Source organism: the organism of the source record quoted next, unplaced genomic scaffold, assembly GCF_019419815.1.
Source record: "Pyrus x bretschneideri cultivar Hongxiangsu unplaced genomic scaffold, Pyrus_bretschneideri_v1 Contig52, whole genome shotgun sequence".
In the NCBI taxonomy this organism is placed as follows: Eukaryota; Viridiplantae; Streptophyta; class Magnoliopsida; order Rosales; family Rosaceae; genus Pyrus; species Pyrus x bretschneideri.
Genome location: NW_025999790.1, coordinates 1,035,363 through 1,054,185, shown reverse-complemented (window position 1 = coordinate 1,054,185; position 18,823 = coordinate 1,035,363). Strand labels below are relative to the sequence as shown.

The 18,823-nt window shown below is 39.0% G+C and overlaps 2 protein-coding genes across 6 annotated transcripts; one reads left to right on the top strand and one right to left on the bottom strand.

Moving 5' to 3' along the window:
- Positions 1–1,177: 1,177 nt before the first annotated feature.
- LOC125470770 (pentatricopeptide repeat-containing protein At5g64320, mitochondrial) lies at positions 1,178–5,380 on the bottom strand. Of its 5 annotated transcripts, XM_048570338.1 has the most exons (5): positions 5,161–5,380; positions 5,046–5,092; positions 2,274–4,884; positions 1,756–1,865; positions 1,178–1,534 (listed from the first exon to the last, which is right to left on the bottom strand). In XM_048570338.1, exon 3 carries the CDS (start codon positions 4,742–4,744, stop codon positions 2,546–2,548), a length of 2,199 nt encoding a protein of 732 aa, XP_048426295.1. In that variant the 5' UTR covers positions 4,745–4,884; positions 5,046–5,092; positions 5,161–5,380; the 3' UTR covers positions 1,178–1,534; positions 1,756–1,865; positions 2,274–2,545. The 5 variants fall into 5 exon arrangements, with proteins under 5 accessions (XP_048426295.1, XP_048426296.1, XP_048426294.1 ...); XM_048570339.1 differs by lacking the exon at positions 5,046–5,092 and having other exon boundaries at positions 1,642–1,865; XM_048570337.1 differs by lacking the exon at positions 5,046–5,092.
- A 4,880-nt stretch (positions 5,381–10,260) lies between these two features.
- LOC103945915 (DNA topoisomerase 2) lies at positions 10,261–17,040 on the top strand. Its single transcript, XM_048570377.1, is given in 20 exon segments — positions 10,261–10,898; positions 11,275–11,487; positions 11,489–11,568; positions 11,663–11,729; positions 11,821–12,091; positions 12,174–12,373; positions 12,464–12,673; positions 12,798–12,911; positions 13,008–13,118; positions 13,223–13,387; positions 13,481–13,822; positions 13,927–14,060; positions 14,154–14,508; positions 14,601–14,787; positions 14,876–14,925; positions 15,021–15,449; positions 15,536–15,698; positions 15,801–15,862; positions 15,972–16,080; positions 16,219–17,040. Coding segments are annotated over 20 exon segments (4,404 nt in total). The 5' UTR covers positions 10,261–10,316; the 3' UTR covers positions 16,779–17,040.
- The last annotated feature ends 1,783 nt before the right edge of the window (positions 17,041–18,823 follow it).

Genomic DNA, 18,823 nt, shown 5'->3' with positions numbered 1-18,823 from the left:
CTAAACCGTTGAAACAACCAACGGTCCAATTAATCGTGGGGCGACACACCCACGTGCGTGGGATCTAGTCAGCGCTTTGTGTATGCAGTGTTGGGCAAGTGAAGCTCGCGCGTCTAGACTCTGTTGGGCGCATTCACTCTTATATGTGGGCCAGCCCATTAATCTAGTGGAGAGTCCAGGTCAAAATTGGCCTCAAAATTGAGTTTTGGGTTAAAACTCATTTTTAGCCTAAGGTTTGGAGCAAGTTTGGACGGATTTAGAATCTAAAATTTGAGTTTTACTCCAAGGGTTAGAGTAGATCTTAGCATGTTAACTGAGTATCCCTTTTATCACCGTGGAGTGGAAGGGGATTTGAACTTGATATCTTGAATGTTGGAAGAGAAATATCACTAAAATAAGAGTTTGCTACACTTGTTGGTATGCATGAGCACTTGTTGGTATGCATGAATTGTAGTTATGTGGTTGTACAAATTCATATGTTATAAAATAGGTAAATGTGTGTCATTTGATTGTGATCAAGAGTGGGCTGAAATGTCTTTCCAGACCCAATCGAGGATTAGTCCTACCCTAGAGGATGTGGGATACCTCAAGCTTCGTGTGTGTGTGTGTGTGTGTGTGTGTGTGTGTGTATGTGTGTGTGTGTATAAGAGAGAGAGAGAGGAGGACGCATGCTCCTAGAATATAGAATATAGTACTAGTTAATGCATACACATATCATGCGACGAACGAAATAATAACATCACATAGTAGTGTTCAAGTCACTCTTAAAAATCTCTAGTTACAAAGAATAACCACAAGACCAAATGACACATCCTAGGCTCAACTCCACCGTAGCACGATATTGTCCGCTTTGGGCCCCTACCACATCCTCACAGTTTTGTTTCTGGGAACTCAGACGAGAACTTCCCAGTGGGTCACCCATCATGGGATTGCTCTCGCGCGCTACTCGCTTAACTTCGAAGTTCCGATGGAAGCCGAAGCTAGTGATCTCCCAAAAGGTCTTGTGCTAGGTAAAGATGGGAATATACATATAAGGTTTAGAGGATTCACTTCCTTGGACGATGTGGGATGTTACACCAAACTTCGCAAAGACTTTCACACTTGTCTTCTCTTTATGCTTTCCTCCGTTGGTTTTCTTCCCTTGAGTTGATACGAATAAAAATATGGAGTGTTAAAATCACTTCTCAATCGGTATTTGGATTTAGGATGAGTTCCTTTTGTACATGGTACAAGAACTACAATTACAAGGTAGGTTTTGGTTTTGTAACATGATTGAAACATCGCATTTGACATGCCATCGATCGGCTCTTAACAGTAGTATTGACACAATGACAGGTGACACAGAGATCAAATTATCATTCAAGAGTTGGCCAAGATTCCAAGCATTCCTTTCCTCACATTACCACTATCAAGTGACGAACATACGACGCCGCAAGTCCTAACGGTGAAGTTATCAAGCATCCGTCAACGCTTTAATATCCCTTGTCTCGTATTACAGGAGCGTTACATCTTCGATATGACACATTTAAGATTCCTGTAACAAAACATACAAGTGCAAAACAAAATTTATCAGCAACCAGCACTTGCCAGCCAAGATCATACAAACATTGCAAAATAAATAAATCAGGAACCCTCCAGTACCAAAGAATACTTGGGCTATGGATTACAAAGGATGATTCCTCATGAAAGATAATGCATATAGTGATCGCCTAGACTGAAGGAAGCTGAAAACGTCTAAGGAGAACGCTAGAAAACCTTTATTTGTTAGAGATGCCTAGACTAAGACTTTGTTTCAATGTTGGTCCTTCATGCTTCCAAGAACAATCGTTACCTTGATCCCTTGCCCACTCCTTGTAAGCATAAACCTGCAATATAATGACTTCCTTAAGCTGATAAGCTAACACGAAAAAAAACTGTCTCGTTTCAAAAACACTCCACAATGTCCACATGATTGGTCGTCATGATATGAATAATTAGTACCAACTCTCATGGGCAATCCTATTCCTATGTAGTGTACAGAAATCGACGATTGTTGACTTGAGGGGTCTCAAACAAACATTATTACCGTTATCACTATAATTGCTAAAAATTCCTTTTATACCTTTGCGTTCAACGATATCTCCTTTTCACACATACAGCCTAGCAGAATATAAAAAAAAACACAAGTATTCACATGATGTCTCTTTCACCAGAATCACCATGAGGAAACTAAGAGGCATTTATTCTAGTTAATGCAAGCATATTGTATATCCTGTAAGGTTGGTCAGGATTACCTCTCACATTGTAAGGTGAATTTGTTCTGGCTCAACCAGCAGAAAACTCTGACGACGGGTGATCTGAGACAGCCAGCCAGCTTTTGGCACAAGCACCAACCCGAACACGGTGCAAAAGATCTCAAATCAATATCTGGAATATCATTTTTTCTGGCATAAAACCATAATGAAGTACCTCCACATCCACCTCTAATCACCATGACCATAAATGCTTTCGGAAGGAATACATCCAAGCAATACCATAGGGATTCTAGTATTTGAAAAGAATTAGGCTAGAAGAAACTAAAATAAGATTCCTCCCGATCAATACCAATAAAGCTCTGATTCACCTCTCCCCTTTCTTTAGACAAGTTGCTGACCAGTATATACCAAGTCCAATGATTTGGTATCAACCCATTATTCACGCCTCTATGTAGAAGTAAACAAGCATCATCAATCATTCCCTGTTTGCAGTGCCAACTGATCAGAGTGTTATAAGTAATAACATCAGGACACATCCCTTCAGCTTGTAATCTATCAAAGAGATTCAAAGCTTCCCAAATGTGTCCCATCTTGCATAGACCATTTATGAGGCTATTATAAGTGACTATGTCTGGCATCAAACCCCGATGAATCATATCTCGTAGAAACTCAAGTGCATCATATACTTTGCCACTTTTACACATACCATTAATCAAAATATTACAGGAGAAACTATCAGGATGAAGTCCCTTCATCATCATTTCTTCAAACAATCCCCTTGCCTTGTCAACAGCTCCAGCCTTGCAGAGTGCCTTAATTAGCCCATTATAGGTTATTTTGTCGAGAGGGCATCCTCTAAATACCATTTCATTTACAAGCTTAAGTGCTTCTTGTATCGCACCTCTTGTCAAGAAAGCATTAATTAACGTGTTGTAAGTAACAGTGTTGGCAACAACACCCTCCAGTAACATATCACGGTACAATCTGAATGCCTCTTCCATTTGATCAACCTTGCACAGTCCAAATATTAAAGAATTAAATGTAAATATGTCTGGCTTACATCCTTTGCTTGAGATTTCACAAAACAATTTTAAAGCTTCCTGGACTTTCCCATCCTTGCATAGAGCAGAAATTAGACGATTGTATCCCATGATATTCAGACTTAGTCCCTTGTATGACATCTCATTTAAAACATCACTAGCTTCCTCCAGTTGGCCCTCCTTGCAGAACCCATCGATCATTATGGTGTAAGTTATTACATTAGGCTTGCAGCCCTTAATTTCCATCTCACTGACCAATTCACGAGCAGAACTCAAACAGCCCTTCTTGCAGAGCCCATGAATCAGTATGTTAAATGTATATACATCAGGGTCGCAGCCATTACCTAACATACCATCATATAGAACAGCTTTGGCTTCATCAAACCGTCCACTCATAACATAACCATTAATCAAGGTATTGAAAAGCACAATATTTGGGGAAGGCACTTTGTTCAACAATGCCTTTGCTTCATCAACTTGCCCTGTTCTGCATAATCCATGCATTAAAACTCCATAAGTCACATCATCAGGAGTAAACCCCCGGAGAAGCATCCGATCAACCAATCTTGCTGCCTCATGAATCCGATTGACCTTGCAAAGACCATGGATAATATCATTGAAAGTCTGAACATCAGGTGTACAACCCATCAAAAACATTTCCTCCAAAAGTCTCAATGCATCATTCACTTGATTATTCTTGGAGAGTGCATGTATTAGAGTCTGGTAAACCACTGAATTTGGCACACAACCATGCTTCGTCATGTCTTTTAGAAGCGAGCAAGCGGAATCCACCTCATTAACCATACAAAGTGCTTTCAGAACCACTCCAAATGTGTAAACATTGGGAGAGATACCCCTACTCAACATGTCATAGAAGACATTGGGAGCAACCTTTGGGCAATTCCCAGCCACAAGTATATCCAATACAACATTATAAGATCTAAAAGTCGGTTCACATGAATAAACACCTCTCATGTCTAAAAGCAGCCTGGTCGCTTGTCCGGGCAAACCAGCCCTCCCATAATACTTCATAATCATAATGAAAAGGGACTCACTAAAATTAAACCCCTTCTCTTTAATCTGCATCAACAACCTATCTATAATTTTAAATTCCCCGGCTGCCCCGAGCTTATCAATTAACACATAGTACACATCAAAAGAATGGCAATACCCCTTCTGGGCGCCAACCAACTCAAATATCTCCATCGACGAGGGCACATCGAGTGGAAGTTGAAGCAACTTACAAAGTTGAATTGGAGTGATTTGAACAAGTGACTTCCTAAGTTCATTGAGGTCAAAGGGCTTAAGAATCTTCTCCCACTCATTTTCTGACTCTGACCCTTTATCATTCAACACTCTATCACTAACATCCTTAAAATACCCAGCTGACAAAATTGCAAAACAGTGGGGTTTTAACAAAGATTGCAAATTTCTTGTCAGATGGGTCAAAATATTTGGTATTTTATACATTACTCCAAATGGGTAACTCAAAATTTTAAGAAAACCACCAGAAAACCAGAGATTCGATAAACCTGAGAAGCAAAGTGGTCATGGGCATTTTCCAGAGGTTCGGTGAAGCTGAGAACCATTTGAGCTGAAATTTCCCGAAGCTTGAAGGATCAAACAATAAAAAAGGAAAACCATAAAAATGTGAAAGGAATTCAATAGAAAAATGAGAAAAAGAAAGATTCAAAATTACGGCCAAATGTCTACTGAACATGTCGATGCTCAACACAATCATGCATTAATGATCAAAACAAAGCTAGTTTACCTGCTTGAAGTAGATACTACAAAAATTGCTCTTTAACTCGCGATTAACTACACAAACAGATTGAACCCAATTCAATTGTAATGAAATTACAATCAGGGAATGCTTAGTTGCTTACTTTAATTGGTTCCAGGAGTCGAGGTGGGCTGTCGAGACAGCGAGAGGAAGCTCGCAAGGGTGACGGCGAGGTGGACGAGGTCGGCGTGGAGGAGGGGGAGATGGAGCCGCGGAGGGAGAGGTTGGTGAGGGAGCCTGGGAGAGTGCGGAAAGAAGAGGGGAGATAAGGCAGATGCGGGCTGGGGACCGAAGAGAAACTTGGGCTGAAGGTTGAGCCTAAAATTATGGTTGATTCGAAATTGAGCTTTGAAAATAAAATATTTAATATAAATAAATAAATTTAGTATAATATTTAATTCGATTTTGAATGAAATCAATGTTTCCATTTACACAAGTGATATTGTGGGAAGCAAGTTTCAAACCCAACCTTCTATTTTTATTTTTTTTAACAAATAATATTATATACATTAAAGAGAAGAGGTATGTTAAGTTTCATAATGAGTTAGCAATAATGTAATTCAAATTTGTCTTTTGCGAGAATCAAACATAAAATCGCTTACTTACGAGTAAAGAGAAATACTACTAGACTGTAATACTAAGTAATAATACTTTATCAACTTAGATGTTGAAAAATATGCAAATTCTAAATAAATTTATTTATTTTTTGGGTTTGTATTATTATAAATAGGTTTTTCTAGCTCCATGCGTTATTTTACAAAGTTTCGGCTTTATGTATTATTTATTTCTAGTTTTTTAATTTTATAAATAAGATTGTTTGGGATACTAACTATTCGTTTTTAAAATGATTGAAATCATTTTGGATGAAAAAAAAAAAAAGAGTAAATTATAGCAATGATCCATTAACTTAAACTCAATTGGAGTAATGGTCCCTCAATTAAAAATTCATTACCATGGGTCCATCAACTCATCAAAACGTTCAGCTATGGCCCCTCAACTAAAAATCCAGTATCATTGGTCCCTTAACTTTAATTTAACAGGAGAAATTGTCTCTCAACTATAACTCAATTGAAGCAATGATCCCTCAACTTTAACTCAATTGTAGTAATGGTTCTTTCTACACAACTCATTTTGACCAAATTTTGACGAAGTTTTACGAAAGTGACCATAGCTACACATTTTGATAATATTGAGGGATCCCAATTGTAGCAATAGTCCTTCCAACATAACTCATTTTGACGAAGTTGATGAAAATAACCATAGCTACACATTTTGATGAGTTGGGGGGACCAATGGTAATTGATTTTTAGTTAAGAGATCATTGCTCCAATTTGATTAAAGTTAAGGGACCATTGCTACAATTTACCGAAAAAAATAAAAATGCAAGTAAATATTTTTTTTTAGTACAACGATATAGTTTTACACTAAGAGGAGAGAGTTCGGTAAATTATTAAAAGCACTTTATTGCTTTAAAGACATTTTCAATCATTTTAAAAATGGTTTTAAACAAGCCCTACCTTATCACATGAAACTGGAGGCAAATGACTTCAGAATAGTTAAATATTCATACTTAGTTGGTAACTATTATAGGCATTCCCTGTTAGATAAATATCAACAATCAATGATAAATTTATATATGCTAATAAATAATAAATGCAAATAAATAATTTAACAGACAATGAATAAAACAAAATAATATTAAACAGACAAACTGAAGATCGAGGCTTGCATACCATAATGTCATTGAAACAGAAATTTCATCCATACTCTGTGTTTGTAGTTCTACAGACATCTGCTTCACCAGAAGTTAACGATCTAAGTCAAGATTTCAGCATCGAAAAACTAGACTTTTGGCAAATTTTTTTGTGGTTCTCTCAATAAGAAGGTTTTGTAGTGCAGAAGAAGATTTGATTTTTCTGTGATCTAAATGCCATGCTGATGGATGTATATAATTGATTTATGCATGTTCGCAACATGTATGAGTATGAGATGCATCTATTAGGAGACATCTTCTTAGAGAGGTGCTTTACTCTTTGGCGTTCTATCATTGCCTCAGACTTTATCTAAAAAGATGAGTTTGTTGATATAAAAAAAAAATAATTAATTAAATAATTATTAGATCCCAAGGCCCGTTGTGACAGCCCGTCCCAGAAATATTACAACGTACGTGTGAAAAGACAAAATTGCCCCTAGTTCGATTTCTTTACGTTTATTGGTGGTTTTTGAGTTGGTTGGCATGTTGTAGGCCACACACACTTTCCCACACACCACAACCTTTCCTCCTGCTTCCTGCACACTGTCCCGAGTCCCCATTCCCTTCCCATTTCCTTTGAAACGTACGGACACACCCACAAACCCATCGAACCTTCACAGATCGTGGAATCCAAGCACATATTCAGACTCGTGAGGCTTGTAGGAGTCTAACTATACCTTTTTCAGGTAAGAACACCTTCGTTTTCACGTCGAATCCACGATGCCCGATTTTGGTACTGTTCATGCACACGTAATTTCTCACGTTTTAGGGAATTTCAAGCTTGTAGGAAGCTTGGTGAGGTCCCTAGGAGGCTCGGGGTGGTTCGTTTGATGGTTTTGGACGTTGGGATCACGAGTTTCGAGGTTGGCCGGAGTTGGGGTGATTTTCCAGGTGAGATTTCGTGGTTTTTAGCACTTGAAAGTGGTATGATTATGTTCCTCTCGTTGTAAGCTTCATTTTAGTACCAATTTTGTGAAATTTGGTTGAAAAACGAAGAAGATATCGAAGTTTGAAATTTTCCTGATTTTCCGACGCCGGAGGCTCGCCGGAGAAGACGACGGAATATTCCGTCAAGTTTGACGGAATATTCCTGACACAATTGACGGAAACCGTTAGGGATAACGGAATATTCCCTTACGGCGTCAGTTGGTGCCGTCAGTGTGCCAGGCACGTGCCTGCGTGTGGCAGTGCCTTGGCCGGCGCGTGGGGGCGCGTGCGACGGTGAAAAATTATTTTAAAAATATGGGGATGTTCCTGAGGTTAAGTAGATCACGTTGGTGTATTCATACACCCCATTTGAGCATTGTATGAGAAGTTATTTTTAAAGTTTGGTTATGTGCTTTAAAACTTACGTTTTTATAGTTGTTTCGCATATAGGTGAGACGTATCCCGAGGACAAGCGTGGTCACTCGAGGCAGGGGGGTTACGACCCTTCCACTTACCAGTGAGTGGGCTTTTGGTTTTCCGTATATACCTATATACTTATATTTTCCTAGAAATTGATTTGAATTGTCATTTGCCATATGTCATGCATTAGATTATTGTTATTTATGCATCGTTAGTTGCATTATTAGTTGTATATATATATATATATATATATATATACACATATACATATGCATATTGGGTGCTGCGGACGCACAGGTAAGTGCCAGGTAAGTGTTATTCATGTTTACATTCAGTAGCGATTCGAGATGCTTAGAGAGCTCATAACCTGCACCCCCGGTGTTAGTGCTCCCGCCCAGAGTATGGCACAGTCCTTCACATGTTGTTCACCTCCCGCACCACACGCTCAACTTGGATCCAAGTTAGGTGCACAGTCCTGTCGTACAGACCACTTTAGGTGGTTCCGACTCATAGGTGACCCGCGATTATTCGCACAGCCTTCACGTGATCGTAGCACTAGAGCGTTTATATGTATTACACCCAGGCCTGTCGTACATACCACTTTAGGTGGTTCCGACTCGTGGGCAGGTTTAGTTAGTTACTGAGATTTGAGCTCTAGATTCAGCCGTACAGGTCACGTTAGGTGACTCCGGCTGCCAGACTATATGATATTGATATGATTTTCACCTGAGCACTTGCATTTCATTATGAGATTTGGCATGGCATATCCTGAAGCATGATTGGTATATATATATATACGTGTGTGTGTACATAGATTTATTTTCTGGGAAGTATACAGGTTTTACGGCGAGGGGTTAGAACTTATTTGTTAAATGGTTTTCGAAAAGCTTTGTTTTTGCCCACTCACGCTTTTGTTTTGCGCCCCTCCAGGTTCTAGTTGTCTAGCAGGTTTGGTGGTTTCCCAGAGGGCTTTCCCGGCATTTCTGACAGACGATCACCAGCATAGGGCCACTTTCGGGTGTACTGTTGTTGCGTCGTTTTTATTTTGGACTGCTTTAGGCTTTATGCTCTGAACTTGTTTCTCACTTACGCTAGCACTTGTTTCTATTACCTTATGTTTGCTAGTTTTTATTTATTCGTACTTTTTACATTACTATTTTATTAGCTTCCGCACTGTGCACATGGTTACGTCACTTTCACGTGACGGCCAGCATGCCCTAATCTCAATCGGGGTGTGTCACCCATCGTTTGATAATTAATAGAACTGTAAATATATATTAATTATCAATTAATTAGCACAACCCGAAGCCCAAACCCAAGGTTGAGTCCAATTTTATTCTTCGTAGTCTATAACTGGAATCATTTTCTAAAATGGACAAAGCCTTATAAAGTGAAAGAATCTTTTGGTGGTGACCATTATAGGACAATAAAATATTTACTCAAAATTTCCAACACTTCCTCCCTCTCCTATAAACTGGAGTAGAAAATATTCTTCAGAAAACTAGAACTCAAGAGAGAGAGAGGGAAAAGGTGGTTGAAGAAAATGGGTTTGAATCATGAAACAAACGTGATTACATATCTTGTTGATTGGAAAATATTGTGATAGATGTAAAAGATGAAGTGACATCTTTGTTTATCACTAGTGTTGTGAGATGTGATCAGAACTACGGTGTTAAGATTGAAATGACAATGAAAAAAATAAAACGAATCTTTTGTGTAGTTGAGTCAAACTCTTAGTAGGTACTAGATTTCGGGCTATCCCACCATACACAGTTTCTTTTACAGCATCTCCTTATGACAGACGTTATTGAAATTTTTAGGTCATGTGATATTTTATTGTTGAGAATTACAATTATCCCGGTTAAAAAAGTTTCCATAAACTAAACAACCCGCCATGCGAACCCCACGCACCGTTTCAGTCGACCTAGATTCCCCTTCTCCTTCATCATCCACCGTGATTCCCCAAACTCAAAATCCAGCCGTCCGATTTGCCCCATTCCAAAATTTCAAACACCGCGCCCAAAACCTTCCATTTGAAATTCGAATTCAAATCTCTAAACGACCGTTGCATCCCCCCCCATAAATACCTAATTCATCTCTCCCTCTCACTCATTTCCTCACTCTAGAGAATCTTCCGCCTCCTCCAAACGCCACCAACCATGGCGATCGAGAAGAAACGCCCGCTCCAAACCAGCAACAACGCCAACATGGACCACCCAGCCCCGACCGATGGCGGCGGCGGCAAGGGCAAGACGATCGAAGAAATGTACCAGAAGAAGAGCCAGCTGGAGCACATCTTGCTCCGACCAGATACCTACATCGGATCGATCGAGAAGCACACCTCGAACCTATGGGTCTACCAAAACAGCGAGATGGTCAACCGTTCCATCACCTACGTTCCCGGACTGTACAAGATCTTCGACGAGATCCTCGTCAATGCCGCCGATAACAAACAGCGAGATCCATCCATGGACTCCGTCAAAGTCACCATTGACGTCGAGCAGAACTGCATAAGCGTCTACAACAATGGCGCTGGAGTTCCCGTCGAGATTCATCAGGAGGAGAGGGTCTACGTCCCGGAGTTGATCTTCGGACACCTCCTGACTAGTAGTAATTACGACGATACGGTGAAGAAGACCACCGGTGGACGCAACGGCTACGGCGCCAAGCTCACGAACATCTTCTCCACCGAATTCATCATCGAGACGGCAGACGGTATGCGACAGAAGAAGTATAAGCAGGTATAAAATTGTGGATTCACTAATTTCCGTGACGTTTGATATGTATTTTAGGGTGTTAGTGTTTTGTGGAATGTAGGAATTAGGATTCGATCTTCTATTTTAGGGTTTGGTGTGTATAGAATTATGGATTTTCAAATTTCTGTGATGCTTGATGGGTTTGAGTGTTTGGCGGAATTGCGGAATTAGGATTTGGTCTTCTACTTGTGATCGTTCGTTTGATGTGATTTCGTTTTATAACCTATGATTTATTGGGGATTATTGTAATTAAGTTTCTATGGGTTTGAAATGAATTTCCGAATTCCGACTGAAGCATTTGGCAGTGATGTTGTGTTCACTTATTATGTCAGTTGAATAATCTGATCCTTGCTGATATCAGGTGTTCACCAACAACATGGGGAACAAAACTACGCCAGTCATCACAAAGTGCAAAGAAAGTGAGAACTGGACCAGGGTTACGTATAAGCCTGACCTGTCGAAGTTTAATATGACCCATCTGGAAGAAGATGTGGTGGCGTTGATGCAAAAGAGAGTAATTGACTTGGCTGGATGCCTTGGAAAGACAGTGAAGGTTGAGCTGAACGGAACTGAGGGTCCCTGTAAAGTCATTTCTTGATTACGTTGACCTCTACTTACAATCTGCTGGAAAATCTAGAGATACTCCCCTTCTAAGGTTTTTGTTATGAATTGCACTTTTTGTCCTGATTCGTTCTTCCTTTTTTTCTCTTCGTAGTGGGGATTGCTAACCGTATCTGCTCATTTGACAGGATGACAGAGAAAGTCAATGATAGGTGGGAGATTTGTGTGAGTCTCAGCGACGGCCAGTTTCAACAGGTTTGAACAAAACTATTTGAATCAGTGGAATTACCATGTTCTGTACACTTTAGAATTGTGAGTCTCAAGTTTTCAATTCTATTTTAACCAGGTCAGCTTTGCGAATGGAATTGCAACAATCAAGGGCGGAACTCATGTGAATTATGTAACAGATCAGATCACGAACCATGTGATGAATGTTGTAAATAAGAAGAACAAGAATGCCAACCTCAAAGCCCATAATGTGAAGAATTATCTATGGGTCTTTGTCAATGCTCTTATTGACAACCCTGCATTTGATTCCCAAACAAAGGAAACTCTCACGATTCGACCAAATAGTTTTGGATCTAAATGTGAACTTACACCAGCCTTCTTAAATAAAGGTATGCAACGATATTTCAAATTGTTCAACTATACTAGACCCCGACACTTAATCTTGATTCTTGTATGCTGATTAATTTGCAGTTGCAAAATCTGGAATTGTGGATAGTCTTCTCTCTTGGGCAAATTTTAAACAGAACAAAGACCTGAAGAAAACTGATGGAACTAAAACAGAGAGGGTTCATAATATCAACAAGCTTGAGGATGCTAACCATGCTGGAGGAAAGAATTCTGAGAAGTGTACTTTGATATTGACAGAAGGAGATTCAGCTAAGGCTCTTGCCGTAAGTTTTTATGTTTTGCAATAGTGGTACAATTACTTGATTTGTTTGGCTTCCTTTCTGCAATAGATTAACATAACTTATGCTAAACAGATGGCTGGTCTTGCTGTTGTGGGTAGAGATCATTACGGTGTTTTTCCGTTGAGAGGTAAACTGCTCAATGTAAGAGAAGCTAGTACCACTCAGGTCAGGGATAATGAGGAAATTAAGAATATCAAGAGGATTCTGGGACTGCAACAAGATAAAGAGTATACCAGTCTTAAGTCTTTAAGATATGGCAGTCTGATGATTATGACTGATCAGGTTGAATGCCTTAAACTTCTTTTCTTTTGGTTTTATTCTTGTTTGGATTTCTCTGTGCAACCTTAAAAGTTTATCTTTTTTCTTTCTGATAATTAACAGAACCTTAATTTCTCTGGTTGTATAGGACCATGATGGTTCCCACATCAAGGGACTTCTTATCAACTTCATTCATTCCTTCTGGCCATCGCTGCTTAAAATTCCATCTTTTTTGGTTGAGTTTATAACTCCGATTGTCAAGGTTGGTTTACTTGACTTAGCTAGTTTCTTGGCAACTTCAGTTTAAGTGATACGTTGTTTTTGAAAGACTACTATAACTTGTGTTACTTCTGTACAGGCAACGCACAAAAATGGGAATACCCTTGCATTTTACTCCATGCCCGAGTATGAGGCATGGAAGGAAAGTTTGAGGGGCAATGCAAGTGGCTGGTCCATAAAATATTATAAGGTTTGTTTTCACTTTATGTAAGTAAAGGCATACTAGGTCACTGCAATTGTACCAGGTTTCTGAAGTGTATTCTTATTCTTCTACTTACACTCATGTCCATTTAGGGGTTGGGAACAAGCACGTCTAAAGAAGGAAGGGACTATTTTCAAAATCTTCATCAGCACAAGAAAGATTTTATTTGGATAGATGAGCGTGATGGGGAGGCAATTGAGCTTGCTTTCAGTAAGAAGAAGATAGAAGAGAGGAAGAACTGGCTTCGGCAGTTTGAGGTGGGAAGTTTTGGCAATTTGCATTTGTATTTTTGAAATGATTCTAATTCCAGATCATTTTCATTGAGACGGTTGAACTTTCTGTATTTTCAGCCTGGAGTACATCTTGATCAGAAGGAGAAGCTTATTAAGTACAGCGACTTTGTTCACAAGGAACTTATACAGTTTTCCATGGCAGACCTGCAAAGGTCCATTCCGTCAATGGTTGATGGCTTGAAGCCAGGTCAAAGGAAGATTCTCTTTAGCTCCTTTAAGAGGAACTTTGTGAAGGAAGCAAAAGTTGCCCAGTTTTCTGGTTATGTGTCTGAGCATTCTGCCTACCACCATGGTGAGCAGAGTCTTGCAAGTACTATCATTGGGATGGCACAGGATTTTGTGGGGAGCAATAATATCAATCTTCTTCAGCCAAATGGTCAATTTGGTACTCGTAACTTGGTGAGATTAACCATGCATGCCAAATATTTAAGAGTATGTAAGCTCTTCATGTTGTGTAATTTTTTCCGACATCTTCTATTTACACTTGTATTTTGCTACTTTAGGGAGGCAAAGACCATGCAAGTGCTCGTTATATATATACTCGACTTTCTCCTATTACAAGGTTCCTTTTCTCAAAGGATGATGACAGACTTCTTGACTACTTGAATGAAGATGGGCAATCTATTGAGCCAACTTGGTATTTTTAACTTTTCCCTGTAGAATGAGAATATTGCTTTTAGATTAACAAATGGTGAATGAATATTGCTGAACAATGGTTTGTGTGGTATAGGTACGTGCCAATTATTCCAACGGTGCTTGTTAATGGTAGTGAAGGAATTGGGACAGGGTGGAGCTCTTACATTCCTAATTATAACCCGAGAGACATTGTTGCAAATGTGAGGCGTTTGCTTGATGATGATGCAATGGTGCCAATGGATCCCTGGTACAGAGGATTTACTGGAACTATTGAGAAAACTGTCAAGGAGTCTGGTGTGAGCTACACTGCCTGTGGGATCATAGAGGAAGTCAATGAGACGTCACTCAGGATTTCAGAGCTGCCAATCCGTAGGTGGACTCAAGATTATAAGGAATTCCTCGAGTCTATCTCTGAAGGAAATGATAAAGCCAAGGATCCATTCATTGAGGTAAAGTCACCTAAATTTCTTGACAGTTGCAGTATTTGATTAAAATGTGTTCCAGATGGTTTAGATCCTAATTGAAATTATGCATGCTGCAGGGTTTCACACAGCACAGTGATCACAGTACTGTAGATATCATAGTCCACTTGCGTGAGGAGAAACTGATGGCGGCCAAGCAAGAGGGTTTGCTGAAGAAATTTAAACTGACCACCAGCATAAGCACGAGTAATATGCACCTGTTTGATCGAAAAGGCGTGATAAAGAAATTTGACACTCCAGAACAAAGTATGAGTTTTTCATCACGTTCTTATTCCTTTCTGCTTGTACAATTTATATAACCAGACATTCTGTTTGTTGTTTTTTCTTTCTGCAGTTCTTGAGGACTTTTTTCTCCTAAGGCTTGAATTCTATGAGAAAAGAAAGGTGAGTTCATCTGTGGCCATCAATATACAGGTGTTTATATTGTTGGCCCGACTTACGACTGTTAAGTGTTAACTGGTTTTCTATTATGCATGCAGAAAGTGCTATTGGAAAACCTTGAGTTGGAACTGTTAAAATTGGAGAACAAGGTTAGGTTTATCCTTGGTGTCGTAAATGGAGAGATCATTGTGAGCAATAGAAAGAGAGCTGATCTATTCCTTGAGCTCCAACAGAAAGGTTTCACTCCTTTTCCAAAGAAAACCAAAGCCCTAGAGCCAGAAGTTGCAGGGGCAACCGAAAATACAGAAGATACAGAAGAGAACTCTGAGGCTGCCACTGAAAAGGGAGCACGGATAAGTGACTATGAGTATCTAATATCCATGGCAATTGGGACCTTGACCATTGAGAGGGTTCAGGCCTTATTGGCTGATAGGGATAAGGCCAATGCGGAGGTTGATGAGTTGAGGAAATCAACACCAAGGTCACTGTGGTTGAAGGATCTTGATGCTCTTGAAATGGAACTCGATGTATGTACTAAAATTTGATTCTATTTCACAAATTCTTTCTTCAATTTTCTGCCGGCCTCTGTCTGATATATTATCTTTCATACCAGGAGCTGGAGAAAAGTGAGGCTTTAGCAGAGTTGGCAAAAAAGAAAGCAAGAACCCAAGTGAAAAATGTACCTGCTTCTAAGGGTACTAAACAAGCACCTAAGCCACGGAAAAATACTAAGAAGGCCAACAATGCAGAGGCTTCCAGTTCCGTGATGGAAATAGGTAGCACTCGATTAGTTAAATGCTTTCTTTTAAGATAGCCCATGGATATTATTTCATCATTTCGAATTACATTACTCATAATATTATCTGCTTGCTCGTCAGAGAAAGCTCCTGAGATAGCGAAAAGGAGAGAAGGTCCAAAGAAAGCTCCTGCAGCCAAGAAGGTATGCGCTGCTTTTTTTATATTTTAAGTTCTTTGTTTGAACTTTCTTAATGGAACATAACCACAGTACACACGAAGCTGGAACTTATGTTTTTATGTTTGTTATGCAGCAAGTGAAATCCTCTGTTGTTCTGAGTGATGACGATGACGATGAAGTGCTTGAGCTGAAAGAAAGACTTGCTGCCTATAACCTTGATTCGTCTCCTGAAAATTCGGCAGGTAATGATAACCTTTCACTACTTATACTTATCTAGAGAAATCAGCCTATAACCTTTTCCACCTTTGAGTCCGAGGAAATCAGCATAACTAATGTGTTTCGTCAGTAGGTTGTGGATTAACTTAGTTTTACTGTGACAGGCAAGGATACTGAAGTGCCACAAGAACCAGTCCAGAAGAAAGAAGCTAACAAAAAGGTGGTCATGCAACTAGACAGCGACGATGATTTTGAAGAAGAAATAGCAGCTGCCCCAAAGAGGGGAGGGAAAAAAGCTGCTGGAAAGCCAAGGGCGGCAGCATCAAAACCCCCAGTAGCAGCAAAGAAGAGAGGCGCAGCAGCTAACAAGCAGCAGCCTCAAACTTCATCAGGCCAGAAGCTTTTAACTGACATGTTGAAGCCTGCTGCTGAGAGTTCCAGGGCTTCACCTGAGCCGAAAGTGAGGAAGATGAGGGCATCGCCATTCAACAAGAAAAGCGGTTCTATGATGGGCAGAGTTGGTTTGGCAGATGAGATGATTGAAAGCGAGGACATGGTGGACACTCCTTCCACTGAAGAAAGAAGTGAAGCTCCAGTTGTAGCAAGAGCTAGACCTCAGAGGGTGAATCGCAGGCAGACAAGGTATGTGTTGAGTGATTCCGAGAGTGAGCTGGCTAGTGAAGATTCCGACTTTGATGCAGTTGAAGACATTGACGATGATTAGAGTAGCAGTTACTGTCTTTGCTATGGGAATTCTAGCTCATTTAAGTTGGATGCATTTGCTGCATCTTTCGGATTAAACGTTTAACTGAGATTTGAGGATTTTATTATCGTGCTGATAAGCCGAAGTTGAAGATTTTAGCTTTAAGTTTGATCTGTGAAATGCAACTCATTTTCCGAAAACTTGTTAGAGATGTTCTTGAGAACTTGTCTTGTTCAGAAAGTAAAGCAAAATTTGACTAGAAAAAAGTTGTGGTTTACGCTTTTGCTTTTCTTTTTTGTTGCTTGAATCAACAAGTAATCTAAAGTAGTCATTTTCTCGTAACTGTTGATGACCATATGATTGTTTTAGTATTCACACTCTACTCTTGCTTAATTTCCCAACTCATTTGTACTCAAATTATGGAGAGAATTTGCCTTATAAGCGGTTTATACTCTCATCAGGTCACATCTCCATATCCTCGTTGTGTGACTTGATGAGTGATAAACAAACAACGGTGTATATACTCGGGAGACATTGGTCAGAAACAAGAATGAGTACACCTGAGGTTATCTGCGACACTTTACGGACGATTGAGTTTTAGATGTTGTCTAGTGTTTGCACAAATTGATGCGTGGTTTATGAGCATTTACCAATATTGGGTGATTGTGTCCTCTGCATTGGTTTTGCGTACTGATTAACATCTTACGACAATATCTTGAATTAATAACGCATACAATCAATAGCACGCATATAATTACACATTTTTGAAATATTACCACGGGTGACGTACCATTTTGCTTTTAACAAAATTAAGGAATCACAATCCTGGAATATGGCCAAAAGGAAAAAAAGAAAAAGGGATCGAATGGTTTGGTTTTGATGAGTTGTACGGGGCATTGACTCACTCTCTGTCTGTGTCCCACGCTCATTCGGCTTTTCGTTCTTTGTTTCTTGTAGGACATTGGAGCAAGCAATGGAGAAAGAGCTTTACTCTAATCAACCAAACAATTTTGTTGCTTAAAAGAACGGCTCTCTGTGTTTTGTTTAGTGGCATGGCATGCAAGATTGATATATTAAAATTGGAGTTGATTCGTGTTACCATTTTTTTTTTTTACACAATTTTTAACATATTTTTTTGAGCTCACTAAGTAATATATTTTAACTATCCAAATCGTAATTCTTTTAGAACATCATTCATACATCGTCTTTGCAAAAAATAAGACAAATTTAAAACCATTAAAACATTCATTTGTAGTGAAAAAAATTGACGAATACAATTCTACTAAGAAACCCTAAACCCTTAATTCAATAGTTATATAGTTTCAGATTTGAGTGTTTTTTGGTAGACATGATATTTGAATGAAAAATCTAATAAATAGACGGTTTAGATAATTTAAAATACATTATAAAATGAACCGCATAAAAACTTGTATAGAAAAAGTAACGTCACCAATCTGTGTCAATTAAAATTTGGCTAAAATCGTTTTCAACTGCTGCACAATAACGTTAGAAACTATTTTGCATGTTGACTATCCTCCACCTAAACAAATGTTTTAAATTTAAAGAAATAAGGACTACTCACTATGTCATTCAAAATTATTATATTGTTGTGGAATTTATTTAAGAAATTTTAACGAAACATTCCCGGTATTGTTCTCATAAATTATGTAATTTCCAACACTCCATCTGCAAGACTCAAATCAATGAAGCAATTCCAAAATTTTCATTGCTTGAAAGAATGGCTATTGTTTTTAGGAACAAAAGAAGAAGAAAGAAATGGCTATTGTTTCGATTTTATGTAAATCTATATATATAAAAAATTGTTATTAGCACTTCAAATTCTCATTCGGCTCTCTAAATCTTGAACAAGTCACCTGTAGAATTTCACTTGTGGCTCTCCTCACTCAAGTTCAAGCTCTCCCACCTTCTCTATTTCCCCTCATAACCTCACCTAACCATCTAAATCTTACCGTCTTCTTTTTATTATTAGCCAAAATAAAAGTTTAATTTTGGAAAAAAATACACCCGTACTTCAATCAATAAAGAGGAGAAAAACTTTGATATGA